The 16,909-nt window shown below is 33.8% G+C and overlaps 1 protein-coding gene across 1 annotated transcript; it reads right to left on the bottom strand.

The window, feature by feature from the left end:
- Positions 1 to 283: 283 nt before the first annotated feature.
- Positions 284 to 13,217, bottom strand: kkv (hyaluronan synthase-like protein kkv). Its single transcript, XM_040727714.2, has 8 exons — positions 12,855 to 13,217; positions 12,518 to 12,648; positions 5,614 to 6,155; positions 4,312 to 5,544; positions 2,623 to 4,246; positions 2,070 to 2,568; positions 1,332 to 1,758; positions 284 to 1,273 (listed from the first exon to the last, which is right to left on the bottom strand). The coding sequence occupies exons 1-8, from the start codon at positions 12,876 to 12,878 to the stop codon at positions 864 to 866; spliced, it is 4,890 nt and encodes a 1,629-aa protein (XP_040583648.1). The 5' UTR covers positions 12,879 to 13,217; the 3' UTR covers positions 284 to 863.
- Positions 13,218 to 16,909: the final 3,692 nt, after the last annotated feature.

Genomic DNA, 16,909 nt, shown 5'->3' with positions numbered 1-16,909 from the left:
GTAGAGAGATACAGAAAGAGAGAAGGAATTTTATTTCGGTTTAAAATAAGCTCTTAATGACTTTGGAAGCCTCAAAAATATTGTATGAAAATGGTTGATTATTTTATACGTCTACTTACTAAATCTTTCCACCATTTTCAAATCTATGAGTAATAATGACACGTCCCTACCTTAAGGGGCTATCAACGCCACTAGGAATGATTATTATATCACAACCCCTTTGATTAAAAATTTGGTCCTTCCCGTATTCAAAAAGATTCAGGGAATAATGATAAGTATGAACTGTCATTTTATATTATATTTATTTACAGACAAAAAAGTATACAAAATACTGAAAAAAGAGTATTTTAAATCGTGGGTGGGTAAATTTGAATATTATATTATAAAGGGAGCATTATAATCATATCACACATGAATAAAATTGGCAGTAAATGTTTACTTTAAAAAAAATATTGATAATTATTGGTTACCTATCGTAACAATAGGAAAAAAACAAACAAAAACAATATACAAATATTAACTAAATAAATTTAATTAAATTTAAATTAAAACGTCTCAGTTTTAATATAGTAAAAAAAGGTTTTAAAGTTGTTATGTACTTTGAAGGGCATAACGCATCAGAAATTCTAAATAATGTGGCATAAGAAGATCCTCTAAAGATATGTATTTGCATGAAAAATAGGAAGATTTGACCAAAGTTGGTTTGTATATAAGGTATCATATTTTTTTTTTTTTTCCATAAAAAAAAAAAATTAACTAAAGTCCTAGTTACATATAAATATAATTAAAAATGTAAGATATGAGCATTTTCCGAATGAATTTTATTCTGACACTTGAAGAAAGTAGACAATATTATGGAGGATTTACATCTTTGAAGCAGCAGATGTAGAATTTTGGTCGGAAGATACAATTCCTCCACCAAGGCCCGCATTGGCACCTCTGTCCTTCCAGGAAATGGATGATCTTAGTTTATTAGAATTTCTAGGAGTTGAGGAAGTATCATCATCAGTAGCTGATGATGTATTGTTTACTGTTGCATTGGCATCATAACCTAAATTATCCACTCCTCCATTGGAGAAAATCGCTCCAACAGTGTCTCCTGTAAGCTTAGTTGAAGGACGATGTTTATCTTTTGTGTTGTTGTAGGGATTGTTAGCCCCAAGGGTTTGCATCTTTGATTGCTTTCTTTCTGTTATCACGTTATCTCTACAATTTTCTAAGGCTTTGAGAGTCTCTCTCCGCATTGGTAATTTGTGACCCAAGATAGGGGTTTCTGAAAGAGAATGTTTGTAAATATAACATGGACTCAATTCAAACTATTTAATTCTTACGACTAGGTTTTCCACCTTCAGGCTCAGCTCCACCGCCAGAAAGTGCGAAAAATCTTTTCTTGAATGCAACATCCAAAGTTCCAATAGCTCGTTTCTTGTTTCGGTTTTTCTCCAACATATGAATTGTTCTTCTATGTGCTAGACGATTACTCGAATTGGATTCACTTTCATATTCTCCATCTATGCCACGTAGCTTTTGCATCTGTTTTACGATAGCTACTGCATTTTTTTCAATGAGTGCCTCATCTGAGAGTACATCCTCTTTTTTAGCACAACAACTCAAATCCGTTGAAGCCAATATATGTGAGATTGTTCCAAAACGATGGAACAACATTGCAACGAATTGGATTAAGATAATGGCAAAAAAGAAAAATACAAGGACAATACCAATGGGCTCCAGATGTAAATATTCCACGCCTACAATTGCCTAGTGAACAATGATACAAATGACATGTGATATGGTTATATTTTGAAGATTAAACTTCTGTCAGGGCGTCCGCAGGGGGTAGAATGGAGGGGCTGTAACTCCCTGTAATTTCTCTTTTTTTTTGAAGAGCTTTAAAATTTTGAACTTTTTTCCTAAAAAATTTACTTTTTAATTTAATATTTTTAGTTTCATTTTTGAAATTATTATGGAAAAATTTAATTTGGGATTTTTTGTCAAAAAATTCAAAAAACAAAGCCTCCTTCAAAAAAAAAGAAAAAATCCTACGGACGTCTATGTATATATATATATACCTGTTCGTCGTCTTCTGAGATGTAAATTTCCACTTTTGCTCCAAAAGGCCAATCAATATGAAGGACATCCTTGTGAAGAGTTAGCATAAAAACAATGAGAACAAAAAGTGCATTGAACATGGCAAAGAAAAAGACGGCTTTGTTTCTGAGTTCTTTTAATCCCTGAGCCATAAGGGCCTCTTTCTTAGAGTCAGCATCAAGAGGTTTCAAATATTTTTCAATCAAGTCCTTCCAAAATTGTACTTCAACTCCAGATAAATAGTCTACTTCCCCACGTCCCATATCCCTGTCTTCTACCCAATAAGGATTGATCAAATCATCTCTTTCTTCGCTGGGCTCGGAGAGTCTACTCTCATCTTCTTGTGATTCTAAATCGACAGCATCCCCATTGTCTGACATTCCAGTTAATGTCTCAGAGTTGGTACCTCCCCGACCAGAGAGACGAGAAGATTTACGCCGTCTTTCACCTTTATGTCCACCATGAGATTCAGTCATATTTCTGAATAAGAAGTTATGTATTATACAATATTTAAAATGATGATTAAAATTTTACCCTTCAATATTGTCCAATCTCTTATTTAAAACATCCAAAGAATCTGCAATTCGAACCAATTGTTCTCTTTCCTGAGTGTCCTTCTTGTGTGTGAACATCATAAGTCTAAGAACATTACCAATTGAAAAGTCTATTCCACCTTCTTCTTCTTGATTTCCGTCGTTTCCGTTGATGAGCATCCCCCAAAGTCCTTCTTTGCGTGCCTTGGTTTGCTGAACAGAAGCCATTTTCTTTTCAGCCTCAAGCTCTTTTTTAGTCTTTTTGGCTTGAACCTCACGAGTTCCCCAGGATACAACGTTCAAATTTGTGATGGAGTAAATGATAAGGAGCAAGTACATAGAAGGTATGCAGAGTAAATAAATTAATCCAGGAACTATACACCAAAATTCTTGTGGATGAAGGAATGCAGCAATTAAGAATGATGAACACATAGATATAAGAAACATTGCGGAAGGAGATCCAACACCGTCCTCCCCCAATTGTAATGCAGTACCAACAATTACAGCCATCATAACAAGAGCATAAAATGTCGATAAAATTCCAGAAAGAGCCAATTGCCATTTGGATTTACAAGTCAGACAAACCACAGTGTATACAACGATGGGAATCAAATTGTAGTAAAAAGATATCCAATTTGAAATTCTAAAGGCTGCCACAAAAGCTCCAACCAACATAAGAAATATAGTTCCTGGTCCAATAATAGTTCCACTCATCAACATGACCTGATACCAAATGTAGGGTAAAGAAATGTTGTCGTTGATTTTGACTGTCGCCTTATAATCCAAAAGTAAATCAAAAATATTCGCAATTGTAGATGGTACCCAGCGTCTTCTTTGATTGAAAAATTCGTTAAAACCTTCAGGGCAATGAGTGTAAGCATCTGAAGCGGCTGAGTATTCTACACGATATCCTCTTTGAAGAAGAAGTGTGCAAAGCCATCTATCTTCTCCTTGATCGTACTGTACGTAATGCCTTGGTTCTTCCGATTTTGTGGTATATCTCCTCATAACGTTATCATCCATAAGTGCTTTACCTCGAAACAATGAAAAACATCCAGGACTACACATGACACATCCAATCATATGCTCCGTTGCTTTTTGAAGCCAATGACCAATAGCATATTCGAAAATTTGATACCAAGCCATGGGTCCAGATCCAACGGGGTGAATACGTCCGCAAGCAGCTCCCAAATTCCTGTTCTTCTTCATTAAATCTACCAGTAAGGTTACAGCAGGAGGTTGGAAATCAATGTCACCATCAAGAGTTAGAATATAAGTATTTTCTGCCAAAATTTCTTTACGATCCACAGAGATGGGAAGTTCCATAAGTCGATGTCCAAGCAAATAGTACATGTACATGCATTGAGACCAACGCTTTTTGTGACGAATCTTCATTTTGTCTTTCATGTGAACAATCATCTTGGTTTTTCCTGGAAGCGTGTATACCAATCGACCTCCATATGGAGTAGGTATCTTTTTAGGAGGTCTTAGTCTAATATTTGTTTGATGAACGTATGAGCCAGCCTCATCAACACATTCCACAAACATACGCACGAACTGATTCACTTGCATCCAATCATCACAAACATCACTAATTTCAAAGGCATCATCAAAGAAAATATGAGCTAAAGAAAGGGAAAAAGTGAAGTTATTTAAAAATACTTAATGGTCATGTTATAAACTGTCTTACTTTCAAATTCATAGTAGTCCGTATCAACAACCTTGAGATATTTCTGTGCAACTCTCCTTGCAGATTGATCCTCATCCATTCTGAAGAGGGATTTCATCATTTGCATCATTTCAGATTTGGTTTCATGCCACATAGTAGCACAAGCATAGATTCTCGTAATTGAATCAGATGTTTTTGTTTTTGTCGTATTTGAGTTGCTACCCTCCGTGTGTATAGAAATAGTTTCATAATATTGGGAAATATCATTGTCCTCCATACCAACTCGATCCAACTCTAGTTCCTCCGTCTTCACTTCACCCTCATCGTCCCTTCTACGGTTAAGACAAAGAGATTGGTCCGTTAGAAAAGAGCAGTACATGGGTGTCACAAAAATCTTTTCAGTCGGAGCCAAACGTTCACAATGGGGAATCCAAATATGAACTGTGATCCAAGTCTGAGATAATAACCATATCAACCAAATCCAAGCATGCTGATTTGAAATAAAATCGTTCAAAAAGTCTCCTTGAGGGCATTCAAAGTAAAGGTATTCTGGAATATGTCCTTTAAACCAACAAGGATCATCATTTCGAATACCACAAGCGGAGATAAGAAGAGAAATTGTAACAGGAACAGTTAGATTAACAGGAAAGGCAAACGAAAATCCTTGGATGCAGATCTTGCAAGCAAATTTTCCAAATATATATGCAAAGTAAGATGCAAATATTTGAATGAGCAATACAATCAATGGAGTTTTTCCGTCGGCTCGGGTTTCGATAATTTCATCCAGAAGTTGAGCACCAGGAATATCAGGAAGAGTTGCTCCACCAACTAAATTACGGTGAACTTGAGTGATGTTAATAGGATGAGGTTGAAAGGCGTCGTAAACATGGGTGATCAGGGGTGTAGGATTGGTTCCACTCAATTGTAAGAAAAGCATCATACAAGCGAAGAAAAATATTATTTTCCAGCATGAAATGAATGAGTATGTAAAGTATCGATTTTTCTTTAGGCGGTCCTTGATGCGTCCAAGTTCTTTTACAGGTCCAAGAGGAGATCGTCGATCCACATAATTTTCCCACCAACCCGCAGATATTAGAAAAATTGATACAGGTACGGTCCAGGCTTGTGTATTTCCACGAGAAACTTCAACCAATGGCCAGATAAAAAACCCAGTTGCTTGAGCTCCAATTGCAATAAAATCCATAACAACCTTTAAAAATCGTCTTGACTCCTTGCTATATCTTGATGCAAGTCCTATAACAAATGGATCGTAGAATTAATATAATTTACTCATTCTTTTATTTTTGACAGATTTGTACAAACCTAATACAGAAGGTATGAACGCAACGCAATTGGTGATCATTGCCCCTTTCACAACATCTAAATCCGGCAAAACAACAAATACAAACAGTGCTAATCCAGCAACGTGCATCGATTCGAAAATCCATATTATCATAAAATCCGAAAATGAACATCTCCTAGAGGATTTAAAGACACATATTCTCACAGATCGAAACATTGTACCAAGCTCAGGAACGACAAAGGCCAAGAAAATACACCAAGTCCAAGCAACTCTTTCCAACAAAGAAATCTCCGACATATACTCCTTGTCTCTTTCCAACTCTCGGTTACAGTACTTGAGACCCTTGCCGGGCTTAATCTGGGAAGTCATGAACAGAGTCACTCCCTTTGATATGACACATCCACAAAGAACCACAGAAAAAGTGAGGATATAGGTTATGACCTTTAACACTTTAATAGTAATGTTGAAACATTTTTGATTAAGCGCTTCAGAACCAGAGTCTTGCTCCGGAGGGAGTACACGGAATACATCCCATCCTTTGGTCTCCATATAGCTGCGCTGGCTGTAAAGGACCAAAATAAAGAATATTACATGGACTGTCTATCTACAAACATATATATATATAAATCTTGGGCCAAAAAGGACCCCGTAGAGAATTTTCAAATGTACGAGTGATGAATTTCTCATATGTTATTATTCTATAACTTAAAAAATATTACGCAAGATGATATTTTGTTAAATGAAATATATTTCTACTTTCACAATTTTTTTTTTCTGTGTGTACGTACTGTTGGAAAAAAAAAAGATAGACTCTACCTGAGTTTTAAGGACCCCACATCTTTTAAATCGACTTATACGTATTTCTTCTACTCACTCGGTAATAATCAATAAACATGTTTATTGTTCATATTGCAAATACACCTAGACATTAAAATAAATCGTGCCCGGATATTTCCCCCAACCCCCTACATTTTTGAAGTGGTTAATTTTGCCTAGATGACATTTTGGTGTATGGCATATCATAACTTTACTATTCTGAACATTACAACTTACATTTCGATTAATTACATAGCTATCAAAAGTAGAAAAAAGTACAATAGTGATGAAATGATTAACCATAAGAGCCATAATACATATGTGTTATGTATAAGTTGCGAGGTCTGTAGAAGTTGTAACTTATTTATTCGTAAATTTATTTTTCTTAAAATGCATAAAAATTATTTAATTTAATGGATACAATCATTTCATTTTGATATATTCAAATTACATGGTTAGTATGTATTTATAAGGTATAAAACTGTGAGCATTTGACCTCTATAATGGCAATAGGTACTTTTGCCTTAAATTATTTAGCCTCAAGGATATTTTCCCCTAAAATATAAATAAATAATGATAGAATTATGCCCAAAATTTCAATACATACATACTATCTAAATTTCCCAATGTAATGCGTTTGAACCAGAGACAAAAAAATTAATAAATTTAGAATAATAAGAAAAAAAGAAACAAGACAAAGATTCATCTTTGAAAACAACATATGGTTGGACAACCAATACTAATAAGAGGAATCTGTGTAATTCAATCATCAGTCCAACAGAAAACAAGCATTCAACGCGTTTTAAAGTAATACACATCACATTTTTGGATGAATACATTCAAAATTTTAAGGCACAAGTACTGGGCCCCTTATAATGTGCAACAGAATATTTTTATTTTATACATTTGTACAAAAATAGTCAAGAATGACGCCATTGATATTTCAATCATGCATGGAAGATTCAATAGTGACATTATCGTCATCCCAAGTACTGTAAATCCTTCATTTCATATTATTCATCTCATTTTTTGGTTGCAACATGTAGAAGTTACCAACTTGTACACATAATATGCACTCTGAAACAATATTCATAATCTAAGACAGCCACATAATAATTATTATAGCACTTACAACAAAAATGAACGCCACTTGCCTGAGGAAATTTTTTCAAAATGTATTCAATAAGGAAGCAAAGTTACACCATCAAATGTTGGCTTACAGGCCCGAATAAAGTATGTACATGATATTTATATATTATACTAATATAATAGTAGAACCAATCGAAAAAAAAATGAAAGTGGAAGGAATATTTATAACTAAGAACCAAGGTTACGCATCTTACGAAAATCTGTTTAAAATCCTACAGGGATTATTTCCACACACACATAAACCAATTTAGAGTTAGGCGTGCTGTCATCTATTTCTACCCTTATGGAGTTGTCGCACTCAAAATGTAATTATGAGCATCCTTTCCAACGTATAGAAAAATTATTTTTTAAAGTATACGACAAAAAGGTCTAACAACAGAATGTATGAAGAATACCATCATACACGCCCATAGAAGACCGACTTGAAAGTAGGGTCCTTGACTATGTTAGGCATTCCTAGAATGGATTCAAATCAGAGTCAATCGAGTCTGAGTACTACATACTTTTATAAACATTTAGCCACACGGTTTTTTGAAACTTTGAAAGGTTCATTGGGACACTTAAATAATATTAATTAAAAGTAATTTTTAAATGAACATAAGATGTATTCAATGTAATAATGGCCTTCAAATATCGACATCTTAGTTATGTTCATGTTTTTATTCACAAAATGATAAAATTTCCTATTAAGTATGATACATAATTGTGATGGTCCATGGAATAATGTGTGGACAATCTGTTGTTCATCATGTCTAGACCAGCAGTTGGTAAATGGTGCTCCGTCTAAAAATTGGTATATTACTTTAATTTAATGTAATACCTTTGTGGTGACACAGCCTATAAAGGTTGCCACTCTGGTCTAGACTATGTTTTCAAACCCTGGCTAAGAGTCCAGCCAAGAGCAGCGACAAAATGTAAATTCAAGCAAGAGGGGGGTGCAAATTATATCATGGTGACGCCATCAGGAGCTCCTGCAGGATTTTCTTTTTTGATGGGAGGGCTAGGCTGTTGGGATTTTTGACAGAAAAATCATTTTTTTCTTAGAATTTAAGAGTTAAAATTTTTCAGGGGAGACTAAATTTAAACGAATAACACTTTTTTAAACAGAAGAAATTGATCTTTTTTATTGGAAACTTTTTTAGAGAATAATAATTATTTTTTATTGTGATGACCATAAATATTTCAAAAAGGGGGAGGCATTGACTCCTTGGCTCCTGTGATTCAGGTGCCCTTGATCAAGACACATAATTGATTTATATCGTTGGCACAGTTAAGAGGCTTTATCCCTCTCAGATTTTTTGTGAGCCCCGTCCTGTCCACCCATATTTTTACAATTTTTATACAGCAGAAAAAAAAGAAGAAGAAGAATATCCTAAAGGTGCCACTGATTTATATAAAAAGCTGCAGTTGACTATAGGGACTGGACTATGTCCTTCCTAAAACTCCATACCTCAAACTGTATTACGTTTATATATTGCAGCTACGTCTAAATATGAATTAATTTTTTTTGAGAAAAGAAATCCCCAAAAAAAAATTTTAAAATGATAATTTTTTTATGAGGAAAAAGATCCTTAATTAATCCCCCATATTTCTGGCATTGGTAGGGATATATGTCTAATGTAAGAGTAGATAAATAAGTAATAGTTAGCTATAATTCATACTATAGTATATTTTATCAAATTGCAGAATGCATTTCTAATGGAGACATCCTCCATTTCATGATGAGGTTATAATTTGGTAAACTGTCCTGGAAATATGCAACAAGATAATTTACATATAGCACCGCGTTACTTCCCTAACACAAAAAACCACTGTGTATTTTGCGGCCAGTTGTCAAAATTTATGTTCTTTTCTCCCGATGAGTGTGTGCTAAACGTTGATTGATTGAATTAGCTCTTTTAGTAGAGTAGTTGTATCGGTCCTTATTTAGGGCTGAAGGGAGCAGTCTCGTCCAGTTCAGACTTGATCCGGTCCAGTTCAGTCCTAAAACTAATAAAGTTCGGTCCTTAATGACGTCACTCAATTTTATTTCTTCTTTCTTAATCAGTTCTATTACTGACTGTCCGAAGGACCAAAGGTCTTAAGAGCCGGTTATAAGACAGAACTACTGGACTAGAGCAAACAAATATGGACTCAAAAAATCAACTTTTTAGAAAAAAGTTGAAATAATTAATTTTTTGGCTAAAAAATTGAAAAATTAAATTTCTAATATAAAACTTTTTGAGAAAACAATTACAATGTCAAATTTTCTAATTACAAAAATCTCTAAATATTCATACATTATTAAATTTTTGGAATAAAAATTGAAAATTTAATAAAATTTTTGGTATAAAAATTGAAAAATTTAATTTTAATTTCAAATATTATATTTTCTAGTAAAAAAGCAAAGATTCTTGCGGACGCCCCTGATTAATAATTATAAATGTATTAATTAATAATTCCATAATTGGCACACAATCAACTGGTTTTTGGCCTTTTCTTTTTTTTATTTATTGTAAACGAAAGATTGCGTGATACAATATACGTAACCACATGATAGCGAAGAGTAATTTTTTGGCCAAAATCCTGTAAATACATATAGACATATATTTATGGAAATGGACATTGCCAATGTTTTGATTCTTTGACATTTGTTCACCAACATCCATCTCTTTGTGAGAAAGAATATATTTTTCTTTTCGGATATAATTGAAATGTCATCATGAGAAGTACAATTTGATTACAGTTATATATACATATACAAGCACCTTCAGTAAAGAAAACTTTAAAAACTTTTTTATGGGAATGATGACTCTTTATGTACACATAAATATGCTTCGCATTAAATCACAATATGGAATTAGCAGTTCACCTTGGAAATGTATTTCCTACATATGCACACAACTATTCTGATGTGGCGGTTGTTCAAAGAAGAGAGTATTAATACTAAAAACCTAAAGATATTTTTGACAAATAAATATTGTTGGCAGTTAGATTCAATTATGTTCGTAGGCCATTAGCTTAATTGTATCATGTAACCTTTTATACAAAAAGAAACAGGAAAATGACCCGAAATCAGTTGATTGCGGATAAACAATTCTTACCAACTATTGAATATTGTTTATTCAATCATTGATAGGAATTTTTCATTGCTAAAAAGAGCTAATTTGAATTCAACCAATCAACGTTCAGAACAATGATGAGGAAAAATGCACGTCATTGTCTGTATAGTATATCGCAACCTCTCCGCCGAATATAAACATGAAAAAAGGCCAAATCAGTTTGTGTTTATTTCTTTACTTTCATAGGGGGCTTGCAGCTTATCTAAAATAAGTGATAACAGCTAAACTGCTCTTCTCACAAACATGCTTCAAATTCTCAGGGTGACCACGTAAAATTTCGGGTTTTTTTTAAAAACATAACCGTCGGTCATATTTTTTTACAGTTATAAATTCATGGTCCTAATACATAGTGGCGTAACAGTCCTCATTTAAGACTAAAAACTGCGGTTCAAACCATTTCTGTCTCGGCCTGGTCCAGTTCCATCCCAAAAAGTTCCGTCTTTGATGACGTTACTCAAATTTATTTCTTCTTTTTGATCAGTTCTATTACTGAGAGTCCGAAGGACTCACCGTCTAATGGCCAGTGCTAAAGACTGATAGGAACGATCTGAAGAATGGACTTGACTGGACCGAATAACTAAGGATTCACACAGCACTACAAATACATACTCCTAACAGTAAATTAAAAATGAAAGTGTTGTAGCATTTTTGTAAATATATTACTGCATCATCTGGCTTGTAAGTTTCTTTTATTTTAGACTTTACGAATCAACCCTCTCCAAAACACACACACACACACACAAACAAAATCACCTCATTGATCGTATACACGTATTCATTAAGCCCACAACAACGATAATCATAGCAATCAATCTTTATTAAAAGTCAAGGATTTTAATGTTATATTATTACCTAAATAATAAGTATAGGTAGATAATTATAATTGAAGAAAATAATAAGGAATATTTAGTTGTTGATATAGGAATATTTAATATATACATAGCAAATTGATTTTTATTGTATGAAGGCTAACCAATTCGGTAATTTGGAGGATTAATATGGAGATAATATGAATAAATTTGGATATGGGTAGATATTTTTATGAATCATTTTAAAATGTTCCGAAAAAAATAAGAGATTATATATAATAATATTTAACCCCTTATTTCTTCGGTTCAATCTTTTGGTGTTGTATCCTTAGTTTTATTGGGTACAAAAGTTGCAACCAAAAAATGTGATGAATAAGTTTTGAATAAATGATTTAGAGCACTTGGAGTGAGTGTGATGGAATACTAAAATATACAAAAGTGTTCTTTGGCACATCAAAAAGAACCAGTTATGTAATTCATAAATATTTAATAATCTATTAATTTCAATAGATCCAAATGAAGTTAAATAAGGCTTTCAGACAATGTTTTGCAACTTGTACAGTGTGATTATCCAAGTTGCATCCTGTACACAACAGGTACATTATGGACCCCAAATGTGTTTTGTTGTTGTTTCTGAATGAGGGACCTACATAGGTCGTCAATCATATTAGAAATACTCGCGTTGGGCGTGTTCCTCTCCCCCTCTTAAAAGATTGCTGGGATTTCCCTTAATTCTGTGGGGGGAATGCGATATTATCTTATCAGATTCTTAAAAGGCTCTCATTTGTAGCCCTTTGTTTGAACTTTTTTATCTGAGAGTGCTACAAAACAGAGAACTGCAAGTCGCATTATAAACCTCTTGCTCCTGCTTCTATAATTCTTGGACGGGTGGGGCCCTTTTCTTTAAATGTATTTGAAGGAGGAGTTCCTCCTCCTTCAACTACCTTCTCATATACACATATAGATATATATTTTATTCGAAAGGGAGAACCTTGAAATCGTTGTCAAAGGAAAAAAAAAATATATGAAAAAACAAAACAAATCCGTACCTTCCATTATAGATAGGTTCCGTGAGTGGAGTGGCTTCATCATCCGTAAATTCATCAAGATCATCACCTCCTCTCAAGTCCTGCATCCCAGAGCGAGACATTTTAGAGTATAGGTCTGATGCTCCCGTACGCTATATGGATATAGAAAAATCATGTGTTGTTATAACCATACGGTATAAGATGGATTTTCATTGTGTAGTTACATACAAAAATATATATTTCAAAAACCGTCATACGTTGAAAAGAAATTTTTGGTTAAATTAAAAATGGAAAAGAAAGGGAATGAAAATAAGAGGGAAATTATGGATTTTCTACTTTCATTTTAAGAATGACTTACCCCGTACAGAGCATCCCGATGCATGTCGGCACTATTTTCCAATGGTTCTAACGCCTCACACCACTAAAAATAATAATATATATATATCTACTTTTATAAGGCTATTCAAGGTCGTTTGAATCTTGCGGATTTTTGTTTTATATAAGTGTGCAAGGATTTTTATATTTCTTAATGTTTTTTTGTTTTTTTTTCTTTTCACTTGAGGAAGGATTTCGCCAAATTTTGGCTATCACTACCACAACACACTCAATCCTCCTCACTGAATCACCAAGAACTGAGGGGAAGTAAGATTTGATTAATGGAAATAATATGACGCCAGCCCCTCGATAGCGACAACGTCTTTGCAAGAACTGACTTATTCTGATGGTTTTTTTTTATGAAAGGAATTTTATTATTATTATTTTTCGTCTAAGAAGGTAAAACCCTCGCACGGCAGAAGCTTTCCTGGAGAATGCTCAGGTGGTTGACGCTGTGGTAGGAGCGTGCGCCCAGGAATGGATAGGAGTAGTCTTTATCATAATTGTACACCTATGAAGCATTATATTCCATGTTCATACAAGTTGATGTATTTAAGTATACATATATATAAATGAAATAAAAAGAAAATGTCCTGAGTCCAGAGTAACGAGGCTCAAATCTCCATTCGTTCCATCAAGGAACGAATATACATATATATTTGAACAAATAAGGACCCTACAACTCTCAAGGAATGAAAGTTATTCTATTTTCTTTCAAGGTCAGGATTTTAAATAAAAGATCTTTTCTTCACGAGGTGAAGCAATTAAACCCATTTTAATCCAACAAATGAATTGAAAACAAAAAGGCATTGATGTTAATCCTGCAGGTAGAGTTGCAAATCTATAATGAATCAATGTAGATTGTGTAGTGTATATTGTATACGTGCAAACAAAATTGAACAAAAATCAAGAAAATAACTTACTTTTACTCCATTCTTAGATTATATACCGGCCAATGATTTATAGATAGCTATATTTGACTGAGTCAATTACAGGCCTATTATTCAAATTTGTGACATGAGTTATGATACCCCATTATTATATTCAGAGTATAACAACAAAATCAGACGGTTATGATGTATTGACTTTAAATTACCATAAATGATCATTTTTTAAGAAGGATTCAATAAACAAGAACTGAGAAGCAGATACAAATATTGAAAATATTTCTCACTCAATGTAGCATTCCTTAGCCTCAATAACGGCCCCGATTCGGATCTTGGCAGCTTGCATTCAATGACGATGGAGCCCAACAAGGATAATTGGTGGTGTGACAGGGGGATTGACAGGATTTTACATAAATTCTTTGATATTTTTCAGGGAAGGGGCTCAGATTGTTTTTAGATTTTTTTTTTAATTACAAAAATTAAGATTTTTGCTGCATAATTTGAAGAAATGACTCCCTGTGGGAGGACCTCTGTGGACCTTTCACTCAAGGAAGCCCCAGAGAAAATAATCAATTGGATTTATATTGAGGGAGCTAAGAGGCATAATACCCTTGGACACCCAGTTGTAACATTGCTCCTTGAGCCTCCCTGGGATCCTTGGTCTCCACCAGGGTCTTCCTCAACTACGCAAGCCTTCTCCTATCAATCCCTGTGGTGTTTGAGACCTCATCATTGGTAAAATATAGATCGGGATTCACCAAAATAATCACAACAGTCAATCACCCGTGTTCTGCCTCTGAAAATGTAAGTGGCTTGAAAGGTTCGGTTTTTGATAGCATGGCGGTGTTTTGGCTATTAGGTGAAATGGCTATATGTAAATTTCACTACAGAAAAGCATGGCACCGTTTTTTCATCATTTATGGTGGGAAAGGGATTTGGTTTAAGAGACTAATATTGGCCCAGATTTGGACCTTTCAAATAAAATCTATCAATTTTTCATTTTTATATTGTGAGAATTAATTTTGACTACTTACTAAGGGGTCATAAGAATTGTTTCTTGATAGAAATTGACAAAAATTGGTATAAGAATACAAATATACTTCACACTCAATTACGAGAAAAGGTATTCTAACTTGCTCTTCTGTTGTGTTTAAAAAAATCTAATAATTAGTATCAAGGAACCAGTTTTTTTTTTTTTTTTTGTTCATGTATGTATATAGGTATATATATCTACATTAGTTTTCGCTTGTGATGGGTGAACGACAAAAAAATATATATACAGCTAACCAAGAGTAGTAGTTGTAAGGTTTTCAAGGTAACACATAATTGCATCTGAAAGATGAAGGAGCACAGAAAAGGAACGAATTTTTTATTATTTTTTATTTTATTTCAAACCTGTAGCGTTGTTTATATATATATACATATATATATATTTGTAGGACGAGGGAGGTAAAAGAAACAAAGAGGAAGATGGGTTTGCAAATATTATAAGCATAGTCTCATTCCTACTGATTAAAAACATCTTATATCAACATTTTAATATTTTATTGAATTTTCAAATGATATAACCTACCGTAACCAAAGACGTGATTCATTGTGATCCGAGTGGGTTGAATGACGCTTTTATATGGGCACATAATAGGTATATATAAGCACTTCAACTTCTTTTAACTAAAATTACCGAAACTTGAAGTGAGCTTGAAAGATTTAAGAATGAAAATGATTGTCATGCAATGGGACCATACTGTATTATGACTAGAGATGTGTTTTTTTTTGTAGGAGAAGGTGGAGGGAGACATATGGTATACCTTAATTTAAACCATATTTAATATCATACCCTTGTTTTATGGTTTTGGAGGGAGAAAATGAATTACTCCTATAAAGAGTCTGCTACATTTAAAATAGCCCTAGTACATGGAAAATATTACGATAATATTTAAATACATATATATTAATTTTATTATGCATTTTTAAATCAATTTACACAAAATATAGGTAAGAATTCTTACTATTGAGGGATAAGTTAATACCACAACGACCTATTAAATAATGAAAAAAAGAAGAAAAAGAAGAAAAAAGAGCAATCGCATCAACCGTTTTTTCTTTTCTAATTGCTATACTTAGTTATCCCCTCTCTGCCCATGATATGGCATTACAAAAACAAAAAAGAAGAAAGCACACGCAACAACATGTTTTCTTATTCTAATCGTTAAACTCTGTTTTTCTCTACACAAATCCCTTCTTTAAATATAAACATAAATGAAAATAATATTAAAGTGGAAGAGAGGTTATAAGTATACAATCATCTACATTCAAAGGTTTTTCTGCAGACTGGAAACTATGAACGAATTTTCTTAATGGAATTATGTTTTTGTTTCTTCGTGATGGAGCAAGACATATGATTAAGGTTGTCCCCTTAGCGGTCTGGTGGTTATAGCGGTTCTAGCGGTTCTTGAACCGCTAGAACCGAACCGACAAAGTCGAAATGAGACTACTATATATTGCTTATCTCTGACGGTTCATGTTCTTTTGATCCTATATAGAATATATAAAGAAAATAATATATATATTATAAAAAATAAATTAGCTTTCATTAATATGTCAATGTTTCTTACTTTTTACGTCTGCAATTGCACAAAGGCGTTTTACAATGATTTTTTTTTTACGTTGTCTGGGTGATAAGGTTATATCTAAGTTCCAAATAGCTAAAGGCTTCTTATGGATCTGGAAAAGGGGGTTTAGGCACCAGACAGTGTAAATACAAAAGGGAAGGGGTGGGATAGATTATGGCTCCAGGTCCGCTACTAAGCTTGTTAGGGGCCTATTATATGATAGTTACAATATTTCTTAAGCGAGGGTTTTCCAAACTTCACTATGCAATGCCCCCCTACACTAATACATTTTAAACTGAGGTCCCCTTTATACGAGTTTTTAGGGCCCTGTTGGAATTTGGGGTACAACGCAATCTGCGCACAATGTAGCTGTGGCCCTGTTTGTATGGAACATCATTTCCTGGGCCCGAATTTTTTAGTACCCACCCCCCTCAGGGGTCCGATAAAGGCACTGAACCTGAACCGGGGGCAACTTTGCATATGATACACATGAATTAAGACCTTTGTATTAACATGTATCAACTTCCTGATTTATGATT

Source organism: Lepeophtheirus salmonis, chromosome 2, assembly GCF_016086655.4.
Source record: "Lepeophtheirus salmonis chromosome 2, UVic_Lsal_1.4, whole genome shotgun sequence".
NCBI classification, from domain to species: Eukaryota; Metazoa; Arthropoda; class Copepoda; order Siphonostomatoida; family Caligidae; genus Lepeophtheirus; species Lepeophtheirus salmonis.
The sequence above is the reverse complement of the archived record's forward strand: the minus strand, read 5'-3'. Positions and strand labels throughout refer to the sequence as shown.

Coding starts and splice junctions, on each gene's coding strand:
- kkv (XM_040727714.2), bottom strand. CDS start 12,878: ATGCATCGGGATGCTCTGTACGGG. Junction 6,156..12,517: donor GAACCTATCTATAATGGAAG/GTACGGATTTGT, acceptor GGTCCTTTACAG/CCAGCGCAGCTATATGGAGA. Junction 4,247..4,311: donor GGACTACTATGAATTTGAAA/GTAAGACAGTTT, acceptor CCCTTTCTTTAG/CTCATATTTTCTTTGATGAT.